This window comes from Chiloscyllium plagiosum, chromosome 26, assembly GCF_004010195.1.
Source record: "Chiloscyllium plagiosum isolate BGI_BamShark_2017 chromosome 26, ASM401019v2, whole genome shotgun sequence".
Lineage (NCBI taxonomy): Eukaryota > Metazoa > Chordata > Chondrichthyes > Orectolobiformes > Hemiscylliidae > Chiloscyllium > Chiloscyllium plagiosum.
The window spans coordinates 28,478,037-28,498,662 of record NC_057735.1 but is presented as its reverse complement, the minus strand read 5'-3'; the positions used below and the strand labels follow the sequence as shown (position 1 = coordinate 28,498,662).

Genomic DNA, 20,626 nt, shown 5'->3' with positions numbered 1-20,626 from the left:
AAAATGTATTTGAATCATAGGATGATTACAGTAAAGGATGAATCCATTTAATTCAACAAGAAAAGGGTGTACAAGGTGTATGGAGTTTTTACAAGCAGTGCGACAATCTGTTTTTACTTAGCTTGAACACTTTAGACCTGCACTCTATGGAATTTAGAAGAATGAGGGGAGATCAAATTGAGGTATTCAAGATGATAAAAGGTATGCATAAAGTAGAAGCAGAGCGGATACTTGTTGGGCATTCTCGGACAAGAGGTCGTAGTCTTAGGATAACGGGTAGCAAATTTAAAACAGTTGAGGAGAAACCGCATTGTGATTCTGCAATTGGCTACCCCAAAGTGAGGTGAATGTGGGGCAGTGAGTAAACTTGAGTTACAGATTTTTAATTGATAATGCGTTGAAGTGTTATGGGGGGAAGGCAGGAAAATGGAGGCGAGGAGCATATCAGCCATGATCGAATGGCGAACAGATTGGATGGGCCGAATTCTGTACCATCTCATGAACTTGTAAAAAAATTCAAAAAAGGAGGACTGCTGGAGTTAATGAACAGAGCAATTAATAGAAAGAGGCTGGTCGCCCAGTTTTAGGAAGGATGTTATCAAGCTGGAGAGGGTTCAGAAGAGATTTACCAGAATGCTGCTGGATATGGAAAGTTTTTAAGTTATAATAAAGAAAGCCTAGAACTTGTTTTCACTGGAGCGTAGGCAGTTGAGAGGCGATAGCTGTTTATAAGATAATGAGAAGTATCGATAAAGTTAATCGTAGTTGTCTTTTCTCTAGATTGGGGTATTTCAAGACTGGGGGCACATTTTTAAGGTGAGAGGGGAGAGATTTAAAGAAGACAATGAGAGTCAATTTTTTTTAAACAGTGGTTCGTGTGCAGAATGAACTTCCTGAGAAAGTGGTGGGTACGAGTACAGTTACAATGTTTAAAACGGCTTATGATACATGAATAGGAAAGGTTTGGAGGGATATAGGCTAGGAGCAAGCAGGTGGGACTAGTTTAGTTTGGAATTATGTTGGGCGTGGGCTAGTTGGACTGAAGGGTCTGTTTCCATGCTGTATGACTCCATGTCTGTGCTGACTCTTGAAAAGCAACTGAACTAATTCCTATCTTCCCTGTTTTCCCAGTAACTCTGCAAAGTTTTTCTCTTCAGATAATTATCTAATTGTCTTTTAAAAGCTTGTTAATTTCCATTAATATTTTTTGTGTTGCAGATCCTAAAGACACAATGTAAAAAAAAAAGAATCCTTGCATTCTTTCTCGTTCTTCTGTCAATCATTGTAAATATCGTGTTTTAGATTTAGAGCTATTGAGATCTACAGCACAGAAAAGCATCTTTGGCACATCAAATCTGTGCCAGTCAAAAACATGCACATAAGTGTTCAAATCCTAATTTCTAACATTTGGCCCAAAGCCCTGTATGCCTTGGCATTACAAGTGGACATCTAAGTGCTGCTTAAATGTTTGAGGGCTTCTACCTTGACCACCATTATCTGGATGAAAAATGTTTTCCTCATGTCAACTCTAAGCTTCCTGCCCTTATTTTGAATCTATTCCCCGAGTCATTAATTCCTACACCAAAGGAATAGTTTGTTCTGCCTACTTTGTCTAGGGCCCTGTCTCATAACACAATATATGTATAATCATGTCCCCCTCACTCTCCTCTGCTCTGAGGAAAAAAGCTCCAGTCTATCCAATTTCTCTTCATAAGCAAAACTCTCCAGCCCTGGTAACATCCTGGTTAATCTTTGCACTAGAGATGGTGTTGCAATCACATCCTTTCTATAATGTGGATTCTAGAACTGTGCGCAATACTTGAAGTGACCTAAACAACATTTTATGCAGTTCCACTGTAACTCCCTGCTCTTAAACTGTGTGCCTTGGTTCATAAAGGTAAGTATCCCATAATTCTTATTAACCACTTTATTTATCTGCCCAATTTCCTTAAGGGACCAGTGGACATACACACAATGGCTCCACTGAACCTTGATGCTGCCCAACGTCCTACCATTCAACATGTATTTTCTTAGCTTGTTTGCCCAAGTGCATTACCTTGTATTTATTGAGATTGAAGTCCATTTACTACTGGCAGCCCATCTGACCAGACTATTTTATATCGTCCTGTATTGGGGTTTCAACAAATGGACTCAAGAGCAGAACAGTTTCACAATTTGGAGACTGCCGGTAATGACATTTTAAGATGACTTTGTGGCTGTTGTAACCCAAGCCTTTTTTGCATCTTGGCTAATTCTGCATCAGCCCCCAGACCCTTTGATGAATGTGAAATTTATTAGGTTGCCTTAATCATTGTAAAAACTTCCTTCAAATCATCTATTAGAACTACTTCCAGTTTAGATTTTGAGTTTATTCTGTTGACTGTGTGAAATGCTAGAAATAAGTTCCTATTTTTTACAAAAAAAAGAATAACTTTTCCAGAATGTTGTAAGCTGTATTAGTTAGTGAACTTGCTGGGGGTGCATGCAGTTTTTTTTGTAATCAAATGGACATCACATTTAACAGCACATTGTCCTAGAATTTTCATAGCGATACATTTTAATGCGTGCCTTTGTGCATAGTGTACGGCAGATGTGAAGAGCTGTTCCTGAGCAATATTACCATTTGTTTAGTCATAGACAAAAACTGCTGCAAGTGTAGTAGACTGGTCAGTGGAAATATTGAGCATGTGTGGGGCTGCCTTTCAGAACAGAAAAAAAAGATAAGCTGTTTTAATAAGGCAAAAACAAATGGAAATAAAGAAACAACATGAAAGAAATGGCAGTTGAAAGACTGTTTGAACTATTTAGGAAATCACAGCTAAAAGTATGTGTACAAATTGTTACTCATGTCAAGTTGATAAAATTGAATAAGTTGAAAGCCAGAATGCACATCACATAAAAGTTGAAGATGTAGGTGCTGGATTAGAATCAGATATAGTTTCCATATCTGACGTACGTCATCATTGTGTGTCAGATCAGGTCTGCCAGTCTCAGAAGGAAAGAAAAGCAAGCAACAAAGATGCTTCCCTCCCTCCCCCTTTAGTGGTGTGTTCTAATTTAAAATAATTTCCCCAAACACGAGCACCTCAAGTCCCTAGGTACCAAAAACTACCTCAACTTCTGTTGCAAAGAAACTCAGAATATAAAGAAATAGTTTGAAGTCAATGTTTATAAAAGACTGCAGCATACTTGCAAAATGGAAGTTCACTCTGAAAGCAGTGGGCAAGGCATTTTAAAATGATGGATCCCAGAAACCTCAGATTCATAGATGCAGATAGCATTGAGACATTCTGCAAAATGGATGCCTGATCATCACTATTTGCCCTCCCAACCACCACAGGTAAAAATCATGCATCACCAGGCTATAATCCAACAGGTTTATTTGGAAGTACAAGCTTTCAGAGCGCTGGTCTTTCATCGGGTAGCTAGTGGGGCAAGATCATAGGACACAGAATTTATTGTAAAAACTAAACGTGTCATACAACTCAAGACACTGGTATCTCCACATCAAAACCTCCGAAGATACTGTATTGTTAGCAGACGGTGTAGTAAAATCAATTAATGGCAAAAACTTGCTGTCTCTGAGTATCTTTGGAACTCTGACAATAAGAGGAGGTCATCAGGCAAGTGATTTATTTACTAAGTTGCACAGTATGGTGAAAGATAGCTGGAATAAAATTGGTAAAAAAGTGTGTTGCAATGGTAATAATCCACCAAGTTGAGGTTTGGTGGAAAGATAGAATTTAATTATGAAGGTGTTTAGTTTATCTGTATGTATGGTTGAAGTTACCTGTTAGCATCTCATTTGACTAAGAGGTCTCATAATCTGAGCCATTTTTAATAATCAAATGAAAATTTTTGGCACAAATTCTTGCTGTTATTGCATTTTTTAAATATGTAAACTTGATGGTTGGTGTTTCTAACATCGTTACGCAGGATTTAGAGAGATATTTAACATGGCACTGTAGGAACATAAAATTATGCAAGTTGTTTTTGGAAATTAGTCAGTGAATTATTTCCTGCTATTGAGGTAAATGGCTTTGATATAATATGGTGCACTTTATATTGGATTTAAGTGTTTTTTGTTTTGTGCAAATGGTGAGTGGTTTATCGTTTGCTATCAATCAACTTTTGTGTTAACTGTATGAAGGCATAATGGGTATTTTTGTCCCCAAAACAGCCGGTGAATGCACGAGCTGGTGTTGAAAGCAGTTGATGGATATGTTAATGCATCAAAGTAATGGTCATATTTCCCAGCAGTATCTATTTATGAATGAACTGGATGATTTAATATTATTGTCCATGAAGTTTTGGAAATGCTGGTTCCCAAAGTGCAGATCTCATGCAGCCAGTGGCAAATCAAAAATAAATTTGCTGAAGTTGCAAAATGCGGCCATGTGGAAGAGAGATGGTTTTAAAATAAATCTGGTATTCCTGGCAGCTGGGTTTCACAAACCTGATAGGTTTACATTTCAGCTACAACTGGCCACTTGATATCTACACTTTAGGAATGGTAATGCTAATCCTCATGACACCAGTTAATATATTTCTCTTGCTTTGAGAGAGACCCAAGCGAGTACAGTACACAGACTTGATACCTTCAAGTTCATTAAATCTGTTTGTTTGGGGTACCCAGTGTCCTGATTTAGTTAATCTGTTAGTTTTCTGATGGAATTTCAGTTAGCTATCCAAGAGCTATAGCAAGTATTCCAGTTGCTGCAATAAGTAAAAACTAAGTTAATCTACGTAAGTAGTTTCACATCAAAATAAGTGCAACATAGCTAAGTATTTTATTTTTCATTAAGTAACTTTAAATTGATCATCACGTAAGACATTTCTTTCTTTCAAAAAGCCAATTATTTAGAGTTTGTGCCCTGCACTGAGTTAATTGTAGTTGAGAGAAAGAAAAAAACAAAATTGAAAATATTTAGTTTGAACACTTTTCTGCAGAAGTAACTTTGATCTTGGAAACCACCTTTAAAAAATTGCGAATTTATAAAAAGAATTTGAAAATTGGAACTGTGAAAGAAAAGGAAAATGGAGAGATTTAGAAATAAAATACATGTCCATGCAACCAGAGCCAGTCTGAAAATTATAAATCATATAAATGTAGTGTTAGAATTTTGTTTTTTGTTGACAGCCAGTAGATAAAGTTTGCATTTTGCATGGTGACCTTTTCAAGCAAAATATTATACCATGAGTGAAGTTTATTGCATAATTAAAGTTGGGTAAATGGTATGACTGCAAGTTAAATTTCAACGGAAGCAAAATGGTTACAACTATTGCAATACTTTTCTCAATGTGGCCATTTACTTCCCTGTAAAAAAAATATACCTTATTTGATGGTATGTGCCAGAACATACCAAATAGCACTTTAGCAGTTACAATAACATTTGTATTAGAAACACCTCTGATGTTTAGTATAATTATCTCTATGAATATTGTTGTTATCTCATTTCATCTCCCACACTAGGCAATTAGTTTAATCCCTTCTAACCTGAAGCTGATTCCTGATAGGATGTGTTTTACATGAACAGGCAAAGCTAGATTCCCTTAACACTAATCTTATGTGAGGCTAGTCAGTCATCACCCTCCATAACTTGTTGCTGAGTCTGATTCTGTAGGATTCAGCACTCTTGAATGATACCTTCCACTGGAAGATGCTTCGTTAGTGTCTAGGCATAGGAACTCAGCTGGATTGTTTCGTTCCTTGCCCAAGCTACCTATAATGCTATGTTTTCTGTACCTTGAATGAACGCAGGAAACTTGACACAAACCGGAACATTGTTTATATTTCTGTTTGATATTGTTCAACGTAGCATATTAAACTCTTGAGACATTATAGGAGCCTTACTGTTGATGGCTTTGTAGTCAGTTGCAAAATAAAAGGTAGTTTGTTCAGTTTTTATTTTGCTCTGCAGAAGTTTGGGATTTGGACGAATGCTTTAATTGGACATGTGAACAGCAAATATTAGCATGCTTTCAACATGTTGAGTTTCCTGTTTTGTTAACACATAACGAATAGTATCATCTTTATCTGCAATGTGTGGCACTGTTCAGCTGTTACATTTTAGTTGTCATTTGTGTACCTAGCCCAGTATATAGTATTCTTTAATTAGTACAAACACAGTTTACTTTGAAAGGTCAGTATGGTATCAAATTCGAGGCTTCCAACCATTTTTTCCAGACTCTTCTGCCTTCATTCTCTCTCTATTCTGGGAACTGCAAGCAGTGTTTTAAGCAGTAGCCACATGGGAGAGGATTATGTATTTAAATGCTGATGTGTTATTGAGTGCTGTACACATGAGATGTCAGTTTTGAATAACAAGTTTTTTTTTTTAATTTGCTGATCTCAACTAGTTTCAGCACACTTAAAACTATGATTCAAGATCAGAATGGAGGCTGCATGAATTTACTGTAAGCCATTAGAAACTAATTAGTGTCTATTTATCTATCTCTCTCTCGCTCTCACTCTCTTCTCTATCTTCCTGTCTCCCCACAATCTCTCTGCCTGTTTTTCTCCCATGATGTAATGGTAAAGTTGCCATGTTCTCAGAAGAACATAGGGCTGCTTATATAACTATTCTAGTTTTGAAATTGTTCACTGTGATTGAAATAACTTAATTTTGATTAGGTTAAGTTAGTTGGTTGTTTTCATAGAATTGAAAATGTGTTGCTGGAAAAGCGCAGCAGGTCAGACAGCATCCAAGGAACAGGAGAATCGACGTTTCGGGCATAAGCCCTTCAGGAATCCCTATGTTTTCATAGAATCCCTACAGTGTGGAAGCAGGCCATCTTTTTGGTTCATGGCAATCTTACATTGTGTGACATGCAAACTTGAATTATTTGCGGTTGTGTATTGATATGGTATCCCAAAGCTGATCCATCAATCATGGTATTATTTATTCCTCCTTGTTGTCAGTAGGGAATGTAGGTATCATATATGACAGTCTTATGCAATTGGTGCTCCTCACTAATGGAAATAACTTGTTCCTCCTCTGTCATGAGACATTGGTTTAAACTGCTATTGTTGTGAGCTAGTTAAACAAACTTTTGTCATAAATGTAAGATTGGCACTTTCAAATCCAATGAAGCACGCAGGACAAATCAGAGATTGGACAGAATGTAGAACCCCCTACCACATGGAGTAATTAAAAAGCGTAACATGCCTAAATTTCCTTGAGACGAGACTGTTTTGACCCTGCTAACTGATTGAATCAGTGCTGATGTATTTTAATTCCCCTCTGTTTATTTTTCCCTCAAACTTTAATCAAGTCTTCTGAATGTTTGTTCATTTTCAGATTTTGAATGACCAAGCAAATATTTGTCCTCATCATAAGACCATAAAATATAAAAGCCCATCGAGTCTGCTCCATCATTTGATCATGGCTGATATATTTCTCGACAGTGTTCTCCTGTCGTCTTCCCATGACTCCTCACTAATCAAGAACCTAGCTATTTACTGTAAGCCAGTCTTAAAGAAGTTCAATGACTTGGCCACCAAAGCTTTCTGTGGCACTGAGTTCCACAGACTTAGCACCCTCTGGCTACTTTCTCCTCTCAGTTGAAAAGCGTCATCCCTTCACTCTGAAGCTGTACCTTCCAGTCCTAGTCTCTCTTCCTCGTGGGAGCATAATGGGCAAGTCCAAATTATCCAAGCCCCTCAGTATTCTCTAAATTTCAGTATGATCCCACTTCATTCTTCAAAACTCCATTGACTACAGATCCAGAGTCCTCAGCTGCTGCTCATATAACAAGTCCTTCATTTCTGAGATCAGTCCTGTGATCTGGACCCTCTCAGGACTTTCTCAAATGCCAGCACAGCCAGATACAGGTCCCAAAGCAGCTCTTAATTTTCCACAAATGCAGTCTGATCAGAGCCTTACACAGCCTCAGTAATGCATCCCTGTTCTTGTATTGTATTCCTCTCAAAATGAATGCTAATGTTGCATTGCCTTCCTAACTGCCAACTGAACTTGCATGTTAACCTCAAGAGAATCCCACCCCATACCCCTACATTTACCCCTTATCTAACACTACGGGCAATTTAGTATGGCCAATTCACCTGACCGGCACATCTTTGTGACTGTGGGAGGAAACCGGAGCACCCGGAGGAAACCCACGCAGACACGGGGAGAATGTGCAAACTCCACACAGACAGACACCTGAGGCGGGAATTGAACCCGGGTCTCTGGCGCTGTGAGGCAGCAGTGCTAACCACTGTGCCGCCCACAGCCTTTTGAAAAGAATATTGTCAGTATTGGGGTGAGGGTTAGATGATTAGGATTAGCTTGGGTACCAATATTTTCATTTATGCACTGAAAGCATCAAGTAAGGGGTGGGAAGATTTTTTCCCCAACAAAAAAGATAATTAAGATATTGTATGCAATGATTTATTCAATAATCTTTACTGGCAATCATGGCATTTAAAGGTTAAGTGTAGAAAAATAAGGTTTGAGCAGACATTAGAACTTGGGAAAGGAAAATGACAGATGTAATGGCCAAGTTTTTTTTTAACTGAAACATTCATAATTAATAACAATATCTGGACCTACAAGAAAGGTAGCCCCACGTTGCTTAGATACTGGTATTAAAAATTGTAAAATTGCTGTGAATACAAAACTGTATGGCACATAAGAATGAAAACCTGTCAATCCCAGTTAGTAGGGAGCAATGACATTAAATTCATTTCCTGATTTGAATTTTTACATCTCTCTCTCTCTTTCTACATCCTAGAGCTAAAATTCCTTGTTTTAATAGGTAATCGTTTGAGTAGTTTGTTCCAGGTTAGACTAAATGTAAATGGTATTGCCTTGCTTTATTTGAACTCTGCCTGCAACGCGTTTGTCCTGTGTTTATGTTCTTCGTGAGAACATGTTTGATTCATTTTAAGTTAAAGTGAAGATATTAGAAAGTCAGAGTACTCTTGTTCTTAAGTCAAATACTTATTTTTGCTTTAGGTTCTGTTGGTCAGCAGCAGTCGGTATCCAGACAGATGGATCGTTCCAGGTGGTGGAATGGAGCCTGATGAAGAACCAAGTGTGGCTGCTGTCCGAGAAGTCTGTGAAGAAGTATGTACAAAGCAACTATTTGTTGTGTTCCTAAACTTCTCTTAGCTAATTCTTGAAAATATTTAATTGTTAATCAGACTTCTGCTAGTTAAGTAATTTATACTAGTTAGCTGATTGTTCTTTCAGTACAAGTCTGCTTAATTGAAATGATTTTTGTGCAAATTTGTCTGAAGTGTAGCAATTTTTCTAGTTATTTCGAGATGTATTTGTTGACAAACAGTTTATTTCTTAATTACAGCTGCATTTCACTTACTACTCCTAATGTCCTGGGGAATGTTGCTAAACAAAGAGACCTTGGAGTACAGGTTCATAGTTCCTTGAAAGTGGAGTCACAAGTGGATAGGATAGTGAAGAAGGCATTTGGTATGCTTTCCTTTATTGGTCAAAGCATCAATTATAGGAGTTGGGAGATCATGTTGCAGCTGTACAAGACATTGGTTAGGCCATTTTTGGAATATTGCATGCAGTTCTGGTCTCCCTTCTATAGGGAGAATGTTGTGAAACTTGAAAGGGTTCAGAAAAGATTTACAAGGATGTTGCCAGGGTCGGAGGATTTGAGCTACAGGGAGAGGCTGAATAGGCTGGGGCTGTTTTCCCATGAGCGTCAGAGGCTGAGGGGTGACCTTTAAAGAGGTTTACAAAATTGAGGGGCCTGGATGGGTAAATAGATAAGGTGTTTTCCCTGGGGTGGGGGAGTCCAGAATTTGAGAGCATAGGTTTATAGTGAAAGGGGAAAAATTTAAAAGGTTCCTAAGGGGCAACTTTTTCATATTGAGGGTGGTGCACGCATGGAATGAGATGCCAGAGGAAGGGATGGAGGCTGGTACAATTACAACATTGAAAAGGCATTCAAAAGGGTGTATGAATAGGAAGGGTTTAGAGTGATATGGGCCAAGTGCTGACAAATGGGACTAGATTAGTTAGAATGTCTGATTGGCATGGACAACTTGGACCGAAGGGTCTGTTTCAATGCTGTACATCTCTGTGACCCCCAGTCTAAAGAATTGCAAGAATAGTTATCCTTTAGGTTGACTTCAGCATGTAATTCTCCTATCTTTGAGTGTCAAGGACACTCCTGATGGCTAATATCCCTTTGCTAAAGCCTCAATTGTTCCTGTAAATTTTTTTGTACTTTAAGAACTTGTCACATTTTCTTTTCTAATTTTGTGTTCACCCCAATGTCACTTATGTTTTTAAACAGACGCTGTAGATAATGGCAGTCAAATTTAATTCAAAGTTGCAAAAGTCACTTGGAAAATGTCCTGATGGTGCATTGAGTTTTTACTACTGAAATACGTTGCTATGCACTACATTAACTTAATTATCTACTGAGATCAACTGAGTTAAACTGTGTACAAACCTACTGTGTTTACTGTCTCGAGCAAGGAGTTAACATTTCTCTCCCAGAACATCTTGCACAGTTTCCATGCTTGATATTGAAAATGATAGTGAATCATTGCAACAAGATTTCTTTTCAGTTGCTTCAAGCAGAATGTTTTACATGTTTTTCAAAATACTTACATTCTAGTTCAATATAGATATTGTCATAGACTTCTATAGGATTTCCACTTCACTTGTTTTATTCTGTCTGGTGCACGCTATTTCCTATTCTTCCTCTTACTGAATAGGATTACACTGATATTGGATTATACGGCTACAAATATCTAAAGTAACCCTTTGTGTCTACATGACTTGCTGAAAAGCATGCTGTTGAAATCAGTGTCACTTAACTTATTGGACTTGATACCTCCATTCAGGCTTGAAATAAACCATGTCTAGTGTAACTCCACTGGCTACTGCTTCACTTGTCTACAAAGTTCCAGGCAAATTTGGATAAATGGGTCTGCATGGCAAGTTTCATTATCAGGAAAATGAGGAATTAGAAGTCGTTAAACTTCGAGACAAAAGATACTTTCTAGAAACTAGCAAGGGCATAATATTACAAATGCTTGCCTTGAAGTAACTATCAATCTGGGCTATCTATTAAACTTTGAATTGGATTTCTCCAATCTCGTGTTCCCTCTGTTCTGGTTAAGCTAATTTTTAAATTTAAGCTCAAATTTGCTGACAAACCTTTCAGCCAAAGTTTATATTTTATGTCCTCTTTGAGGATTTGTGGTTCTACATTCGTGGTATTTCACCTAATATAAAGTTCAAATGATCACTATTGTATGTTATCTGTTTAACCTTTTTCGATGTTGAGGAAAACTATTTCCTGATATTTATTTGTTCATGGCGTGGAAGTTTTTTTGGTTAGAATACTTAGAAAATCTGTCAGACTAGCATACTCCCATTTGAAATTTTTTATTGACATTCAGGAATTTTACCAAGTTAGTTTGTTATTGTTTCTTTCTTAATGCTTAACATCTGAGTGTGACCTGAAAAGTTAGTTAGAATTTTCATTTTATCTGGGAAAATCCTGAGCAGATGCTTTGTGAACTTGAAGGATATTTCCTACAATCATCTGTGACACAACGAACAAGATTCACCATGGTGACAGAGAAATGTTTGCATTTGTTGTTCGATCCTTCATTGCAGTCACTACTGATCAGTGTTCATGGTGGAGAGACCTAACTTGAAAAATAAAAGAATGACATAATCTGGTTTGGACAAGATTTACGGTCCTCATGTAATTGTCAACCTCAGAAGCCACCAAAGGGATTAGTAAAGATCTTCAACCTTGAAAGATTCTTTTGTTTCTCTTTGTATGACTGTTTTCCCTTGACTTCTTTTTCTATATGAAACCTTGTAAATGTCCAAAGGCAATTCATTTCAGAATCCACTACCGGTCCCCTCTACCAAAAAAGAGAAAATGATTTCAAAAATGACTAGTCATTGGAGTCACTTTGTTTGTGATGACTTTGAAGAAAATCAAAGCGAAGGTATGGTGCTTGAGGACCTTGTCTGACTAAATTAAAATTGCTATTAGTGCGTACAAGGATCCAACTCACTTTGAACCAGTGTTGGAGGAATTGTGATTGGACGATGTAATAGGCCAACTCTTCTGAAAAAGAAAGCTCCAATAAGGTCTAAAGTGTCCTGTCGACGTCTAATTGCTTGCAAGCAAAGCCTTAGCGGTAACCAAGGCACTGAGGATCTGCATTCAACGCTGGGTGATTGCTATTCAGCATGGTAACAACTGCAATAAATGCAACATGCCCTTTGTACAGCAGAGATGGGATCATCAGCATTCAAAGGGTTAGCTGTTTAGCTGTTCATGCCCACCTCTTTATCACCTAGCTAATGGAATCTTCAGGAGCCGGATTTGTAGGTGCTCCACTATGTTCTTATTTCCAAAGTTAAACCCTTTCTCTGTACTCTGTTAGAACAGATTTGTGGAAGAGGATATATCAACATTGGAAATTACATTACATACACTTTTAACCCCCTTTTTATTTGGACAAAATTAACTATTAAATGTGATTTAATTTTCTCTCTGAATTATGACATCTAGTGGCTCATTATATAGGGATAAACTGGCTGCAGTGTGAGTGCAGTTCTTAATTTGTCATTCCTCATTGGGTTTTCTGTTGAATTTTGCTTTAGTTACTATGGGAGATAAATGGGTGAAAATATTGCATTGACAGCGCAAGTCTTACACCATGTCATCCATTTAAATTCAAGCAGCACCACACTCTCAACTTTAGAGAGATATGGGCCAAGTGCTGGCAAATGAGATGAGATGAGGTTGGGATATCTGGTTGGCATTGGACAAGTTGGACCGAAGGGTCTGTTTCCGTGCTGTACAGCTCTATGACTCATAGTATTGCAATATTAAACTAACGAAAGCATGATTTTCAGACATGCACCCCACACAATTACACTCAGAGTTAATCACCAATTTTGTCATCACGCTGACTAACATGAACGTTTATGAATTATTGGGAAAAAAAACATTTTCTTTCAGTATTAAATCAATGCCTTTGTGAGAAATGGAAAGCCATTCCAACCAGCATATAGCAGTAAGTGGAGAACTTTATATAGTAAAAATCGCACAATACCAGGTTATAGTTCAACAGGTTTAATTGGAAGCATACTAGCTTTCAGAGCGCCGCTCCTTCATCAGGTGGTTGTCCACCTTATGAAGGAGCAGTGCTCCGAAAGCTAGTGTGCTTCCAATTAAACCTGTTGGACTATAACCTGGTGTTGTGATTTTTAACTTTGTACACCCCAGTCCAATACCGGCATCTCCAAATCATAACTTTATATAGTGTTGCTCACTGTACTTAAGGATGAATGTAAATGTATTTGAAGAGTCCAGAGAAGATTTAATAGACTAGTACAGTACTTGGAATGAACGGATTGCCTTATGATAAAAGCATAGATTGGCGAGCCCTGGAATTTAGAAGACTCAGAGTTGACTTGATTGAAACATGTAAAATCTTGATGGGATGTCAAAAGAACTTTTCCGCATGTTGGAGAATCTATACAGGAATCAAAAGTTAAAAATAAAGTCATCAACTTAAGACAGATTAAGGGGGAAAACACATCTGAGAATTGAGTCTTTAGAATTCTCTTCCTCAAAATGCAATGGCTGCAGACTCTTTAAATATATTTAAGGCAGTGATAGATTCTCAATTACTAAGAGAGTGAAAGATTATCTGGGTATGCAGGAAATAGGATTGAGATTAAAATTAGACCAGCCATGATCTTATTGAATAGCAGAACAAACTCGAAGGGCTGAATGGCCTTCTCTCTCTTATTCCTTTGTTCATATAGGTTTGATGTGGAAGCAGTCCTGTCAACTGACTAGTTGATAGTGTTTCTAACCCTTGAGTTAGAAACTGATTTCTATACGTTAATTAACAGCTACCTGTCAGCCTTAGATAGGAGAATCTTGAGAGGTTTTCAATTTATTAAAAAGTTTGAACTTCTTATCCAGCTTGTCTCTTTGGTTCTTCCTAAATATGGACATCAAACCTCATTCAGTATGTCTGTCCCATGTATCCATTCATCCCTTTTTCTGCACCCATCAATCCAGCCTATTCCTAAGTGTTGAAATGGGTTAACTTTGATACTAGCTATATTGATTTAATCCACAGCTCTGAAACTCGGGGGGGGGGGGGGGAAAAAACTTTCATTTATTATCTGTCCTGAATTTCTTACAATTATTCTCATTTTCCTCTTGATTCTAGTTTTTTGAGTTACTGGAAATCTCTCTTTATCTACAGGGGCGCTCAGCTCCAGACATAATTACAACTTTGGTTTAAGCATGGACAAAAAAGCTGAATTCCAGAGGTAAGATGAGAGTGATTGCCTTTGATGTCAAAGCAGCATTTGACTGAATGTGGTGTTAAGGAACCCTATTAAAATTGAAGTAAATGGGAATTAGAGGGAAACTGCTCCACTGGTTAGAGTTATACCTAGTCGATAGGAATATGATTGTGATGTTGGGCCAATCATCACAGCTCTAGGACATGTCTAAAAATGTTTTGGATGTCCTCGGCCCAACCATCTTCAGCTGCTTTGTCAGTGAGCTCCCTCCAACATTACTTCAGAACCGGAGATGTTTGCACAATGGTCAGCACCATTCACAATTTGTCAGACGGTGAATTTGTGCTCATATGTAGTAAAACCTGGGCAACATTCAGTCTTGGGTTGATAAGTCGCAAGTGACATTTGTGTCACCTGATAACCATCTCCATTTTGCTTGATGATTGAAACACTAACACTGGAGAAGTTTAACATCATTCAAGAGTAAGTAGCCCACTTGGTCAACACTGCATTTGTTGCCTTAAACATTTATTCTCTCCCTTTTTGATACACTGTGGCACCAAGTTGTACCATCTTCAAAGTACAGTCCTGAAATTCACCAAGCTCCTTCAATAATATCTTCTATCCATTACTTCTACCTTACAGAAGTACAAGGGCTGCACACACACATGAGAACACCACCATGGGCAAGTTCCCTCCAAGCCATACACCATCCTTACTTGGGACTACATCTTCATTGTGGTTGGGCCTAAATTTTGGAACTCTCTTCCTAAACAGCACCTTTGGTGTTTCTACACCACATGGACAGCAGCAATTCAAGAAGCCAGCTGACCACCACTTTCTTGAGTACACTTAGAGGTGGGCAACAAATGATGACCTTGATGGCGACACTCCCATCACAAGAACAAATACTTAAAAAATCTCTACTCTATTACTTTTCATGCCTTTATCGAATCTCTTCTAATTAAAATGATCTAATTTTTCAAGCTTTTATTCATATCCATTTTCCTGGTATTATCTGGCATGGGAGTAAATTCTCTATTGTATTCTTTTAGATCTATATGTCTTCCTGTCCCATCATCTACCTTGATATCTGTATTCCATCTGGCATGTTGAGCATCCCTGAATTTTATCTCTTGCAATTTCAGTAACTGGATTTTAGTTCAAAAGGTTCTGAAGCTCTGGATTTCCCTCTTTGAATCCATCCTCCTCATTTCCTCTTTCCTCTTTTCAAAATGGTCCTTAAGACCTACTTCTACCCAATTATGTGACTTGGTGACTGGTTTTGTTTGCTATCATTCCGTTTTTGTTATGTAAAGTGCACTAGAAGCTGTTGTTATCAATCAAGCATCAAGACTGGGTACTGGGCTAATGGTCGGATACTTGGTAGTGTGGATGAGCAGAGGGATCTTGGTGTCCATGTACACAGATCTCTGAAAGTTGCCACCCAGGTAAATAGTGCAGTGAGGAAGGCATATGGCGTACTGGCTTTTATTAGTAGAGGAATTGAGTTCCGGAGTCCTGAGGTCATGATGCAGTTGTATTAGGGGTGACTTGATAGAGGTGTACAAGATGATTAGGGGTTTAGATAGGGTTGACCATGAGAGGAGAAAGTGAGGTCTGCAGATGCTGGAGATCAAAGTTGAAACTTTATTGCTGGAACACCATGAGAACCTTTTTTCACGTATGGAGTCAGCTATTACGAGGGGGCATAGCTTTAAATTAAGGGGTGGTAGGTATAGGACAGATGTTAGGGGTAGATTCTTTACTCAGCGAGTCGTGAGTTCATGGAATGCCCTGCCAGTAGCAGTGGTGGACTCCCTCTTTATGGGCATTTAAACGGGCATTGGATAGGCATATGGAGGATAGTGGGCTAGTGTAGGTTAGGTGGGCTTGGATTGGCGCAACATCGAGGGCCAAAGGGCCTGTACTGCACTGTATTTTTCTATGTTCTATCTTCCTATTATACAAATTCCAAAATTGCATACGCTGCTTTTATCTGTTGTCTTCAGGTTTTGAATAGATTTACAACTGATGGACATTGTATACCATGACACTAATTATTCCACTAAATCCAATGGATGTGTTCTATTACCTGGTCCCTTGCATAATAAATAAAATATTCACTTTCACAATGCAATTAAAACCTTATTTAATCAAAAACTAAATCTACCTAATTCAGCCCAGGATTTTGCTTTCAATTTTTCCTTTTAAAGGGAAATGTATTGTAAATTCTAACGGACTTGTTAGCTTCAGCATCCTTAAGTTGTTGATTGTGTTACTTTCCAAGTCCATGCTTATCTTTGCAACAGTGCCAAGTTAGAACCATTTCAGTTATGTGTTTGTCCCTGCCTCCCCACAGAAATGTGCATATCGGGAATTCATGTCCAAAATGACTCTTCGCAATTTTTAAACGTGCACCACAGAAAGCATACTGTCTGGATGCATCATAGCTTGGTGTGGCAACTGCTTTGCGCAAGACCACAAGAGATAAGAGCATTCTGAATGCAGCCCAGTCCATCCCGAAAACCAGCCTTCCTTCCTTCCTTCCTTTGACCCCATTTACACTTCCTACTGCCTTGGGAAAGCAGCCAATATAACCAAAGCCTCCTACCATCCTGGTAATATACTCTTCCATCCTCTTAAATTGGGCAGAAGATACAAGAGTTTGAAAAAATGGATCAACAGATTGAAGCGGTTTTAATGAGGCGATCTTATTAAAACATACAAGATCCTTCAAGGAGTTGGTTTTGAAAGCATTTCACATTACAGAGAGGAAGTGCTTGGAGGTCTTAGAAAACATAAAGGTGGATAAATCTCCGGGATCTGATCAAGTGTATCCAAATTTTGTTCCCTTAGCAGAAATATTTGTATCATCTATAACCACTGGGTGAGGTGTCAGAAGATTGGAGGGTGGTTAACTTAGTTTTATTTAAGATGGGCTGTAAGGAGAAGCCTGGGAACTATAGACCTGAGAGTCTAACATGGTGATGAGTAAGTTGTAGATCATTCTGAAAGATGGGATTTACTTTCATTTGGAGGTGTAAGGAATGATTAGGGATAGTGAGCATGTTTTTGTGCAAGGGAAATTGTCTCACAAATTAAGTGAATTTTTTGAGGTCGTAACTACTAAGATTGAGAGCAGAGCAGTAGAAGTTGTTCTAGTAAAGCCATTAAGGTTCTGCATGGTAGACTAATTAGTAAAGTTAGATCACATGGGATTCAGGGTAAGCTTGCCAATTGCTTACAAAATTGGCTTTTTGGTAGGAAACAGAGGGTGATGGTGGAGGGTTATATTAGGAGTGGGTGCCTGTGGTCAGCAGTATTCCACAGGGATCGGTACTGGGTTCACTTTTGTTTGTCATTCATATAAATGATTTGGATGAGAATATAGGAAACATGGTCCATAAGTTTGGACATGACACCAAAATTGATATCATAGTGGACAGTAAAGAATATTATCTAATATTACCAAGAGATATTATCAATTGGGTCAGTGGGCTGAGGAGTACAGATGGAGTTTAATTTGGATAAATGCGCGAGGTATTGCAATTTGGTAAAAAGTTGAAACTTTATTGCTGGAACAGCACAGCAGGTCAGGCAGCATCCAGGGAACAGGAGATTCGACGTTTCGGGCACAGGCCTTTCACAGGCCCTTCAATTTGGTAAAAACAAAGGCAAGACTTTTCAGTAAATGGTAGGGCACTGGATGGTGTGGAACAGAAAGACCTAGGGGTTCAGATACATAATTCTTTGAAATTTGTATCACAGGCTAATTTAAGGTGTTTAGCAGACTTGCCTTCATTGCTCAGACCTTTGAGTATACGAGTTGGGACATCATGTTGACGTTGTACAGGACCTTGGTGAGGCTTCTTCTGGAGTACTGTGACCAATTCTGGCCACCTTATTATTGGAAGGATATTATTAAACTGGAGACAGTCCTGAAAAGATTGTTATGTATTCAGTAGTAAGATTTTTTAAAAAATAATTTGCAGGATGTGGGTGCTTCTGGCTGGGCTGGTATTTAATGCCTGTTCCTAGTTGCTGTAGAGAAGATGGTGGTGAGCTGCCTTGTGAAACTGCTGCAGTCTGTTTACCAATTAGAATGGTTAACTGAAGTGGTCATTTAATTTAATTTTATTAAAGCCATTCCACTATCTAATTTTCTTAATATGGCATAGTATAGGATTACCTCAGGCTGAAAATTGGGAAAGACGATGAGATGAATCAAACAGTGTTCACAACTACTTCCAAAACTAAAACGAAAGAAAGGCAGAGATAAGGAATTCCATTTTTGAGTCTGGTCAAGGATGAGTTAGAGCAGGAGTTGATAGTCTGGGGCAAAAATGAAGGCAGGAAATTGGAGGACTTCTGATAGCATGTTCATAAAATAGAATAATAAGACAATGGGAAGAGAAACATGAGCATATAGATGATTCCTTAATAAACAAATGTTTGAAGATGTCTTTAATTTGTCGAGCATTTTCAACAGATTTCTCCTTTTGCAAACAGTTAAAATATCAATTAGCAAATTCCTTAGTTGTCTGAAAAAAAAACCTTTTCTTTGGAAGAAGTGGTTGTAAGGCAGCAGATTTGGAACTTCATAACTTGAGACCAGAAAACAGGAAAATCATAAATTTCAGCAAGTCTAGTGATGACAAAGTTCAATATATGGCTTTTCATTGAACTTTTAAAGATAAGCAGGTTTTCAGTCTTCTCCAATTACTTCTGTTGAATAAATGTGTAATCTATCTGTTCCTGTTGGACTTCAGAAAATATATAGTATTTTGGGGTGTTGGCAGAATCTGGGGTGTTAACATTGAAAGATTAAGCCCTGGATTTTTTTAAAAATGTCATTTTTGTAAATAACATAGTAAGAGACAAAAAACAGTTTTGACCTTGTTTTAAACAGGGCTCCAAGAAATCATCCTGGCATTTTGGTTGTGAGCACAAATGAAGAAAATCTCAGAATTCAATCAGTTAGACATCACAGCACTTCTTTCCAGTGCAATCAAACTGATGTTAGAACATAAACTGGTTGAGGCCAGTGCAGATTATTCATGTGGTTCATTGATGTTAAAAGAATTTTGATTACAGCTTCTGTAGAAAACAAGCGTATTTTAAACCATTAAACTTTGTACGTCTGGTTTCTTTTCTACCATTGTTTAACCTATTCACTAGTGTAAGTGAGAAAATTATTTTGACAGATCTATATTGGTTGACCTGGTACAATTTATCTTTAAGATCTCTGACATTTTCCACATATGATTTTAAAACAGACTAATAGAATAATGAGCTTAAAGAAAACACTGCTAAATCAGTAACTGTACAGACCTCTGAAATTCCATTAGCCTTTTAGAGTCATAGAGCCTTTTAGAGTACAGCACGGAAACAGACCCTTTAGTCCAACTCGTCCATGCTGACCAGATATTACCATTGTGTAAAAGATTTTTGACTTCACCCACCCCATGCTAATTATCTGATTTTCATGAATTGAAGCTCTTTTGCATACTGCCTGTGCAAAATGGAACGGATAGCTTCTATGTAAATACAATCTCTAGAGTGTCAGAGGCTGAGGGGTGACCATATAGAGGTTTATAAAATCATGAGGGGCATGGATAGGATAAATAGACAACGTCTCTTACCTAGGGTGGGGGGAGTCCAGAACTAGAGGGCATAGGTTTAGGGTGAGAGGGGAAAGTTATAAAAGAGACCTAAGGGGAACATTTTCACGCAGGGGGTGGTACGTGTATGGAATGCCAGAGGAAGTGGTGGAGGCTAGTACAATTGCATCATTTAAAAGGCATCTGGATGGGTTTATGAATAGGAAGGGTTTGGAGGGATATGGGCTGGGTGCTGGACGTGGGACTAGATTGGGTTGGGGATATCTGGTTGGCACGGATGAGTTGGACTGAAGGGTCTGTTTCTGTGCTGTACTGTAAAAGGCTCTATGACTCTAAAAGACTAATGGAATTTGAGGTCTGTACAGTTACTGATTTAGCAGTGTTTTTGTTAACATGTAAATAGTGTGCAGATGGAAGCAAAGAAAAACTCAAAAGGTTTAGATTGCACATGCATAAAATACATACAAAATTATTTTTTTACTGCATATCTGAGATCTGATCCAACTAGTTAGTACCTGACAACTAAACATGAATAGTTGTATATATTTTGCTGAATGCTTCAGTACCTGAGGAGTTGTAAGTACTGCAAAGTATTGTGTAACTATCAATAACTGCCCCTGCTTCTGACTATGGTGGAAGGAAAGTAATTGAAGCAGCTAACGATGGTTGGTCCAAGGAGACTTACTTTAGAGGTGTGTCATAATATCTCGGAATAGA

General features: G+C 38.1%; 1 protein-coding gene across 5 annotated transcripts in view; it reads left to right on the top strand.

The window, feature by feature from the left end:
* The window catches only part of LOC122563217 (diphosphoinositol polyphosphate phosphohydrolase 1), a 77,413-nt gene that overhangs the window by 37,609 nt on the left and 19,178 nt on the right, over positions 1 to 20,626 (top strand). For all 5 annotated transcript variants that reach the window (XM_043716794.1, XM_043716793.1, XM_043716792.1 and 2 more), the window contains one exon: positions 8,961 to 9,071. In XM_043716794.1, the coding sequence (XP_043572729.1) occupies positions 8,961 to 9,071 (111 nt within the window). The remainder of the gene's footprint in view (positions 1 to 8,960; positions 9,072 to 20,626) is intronic.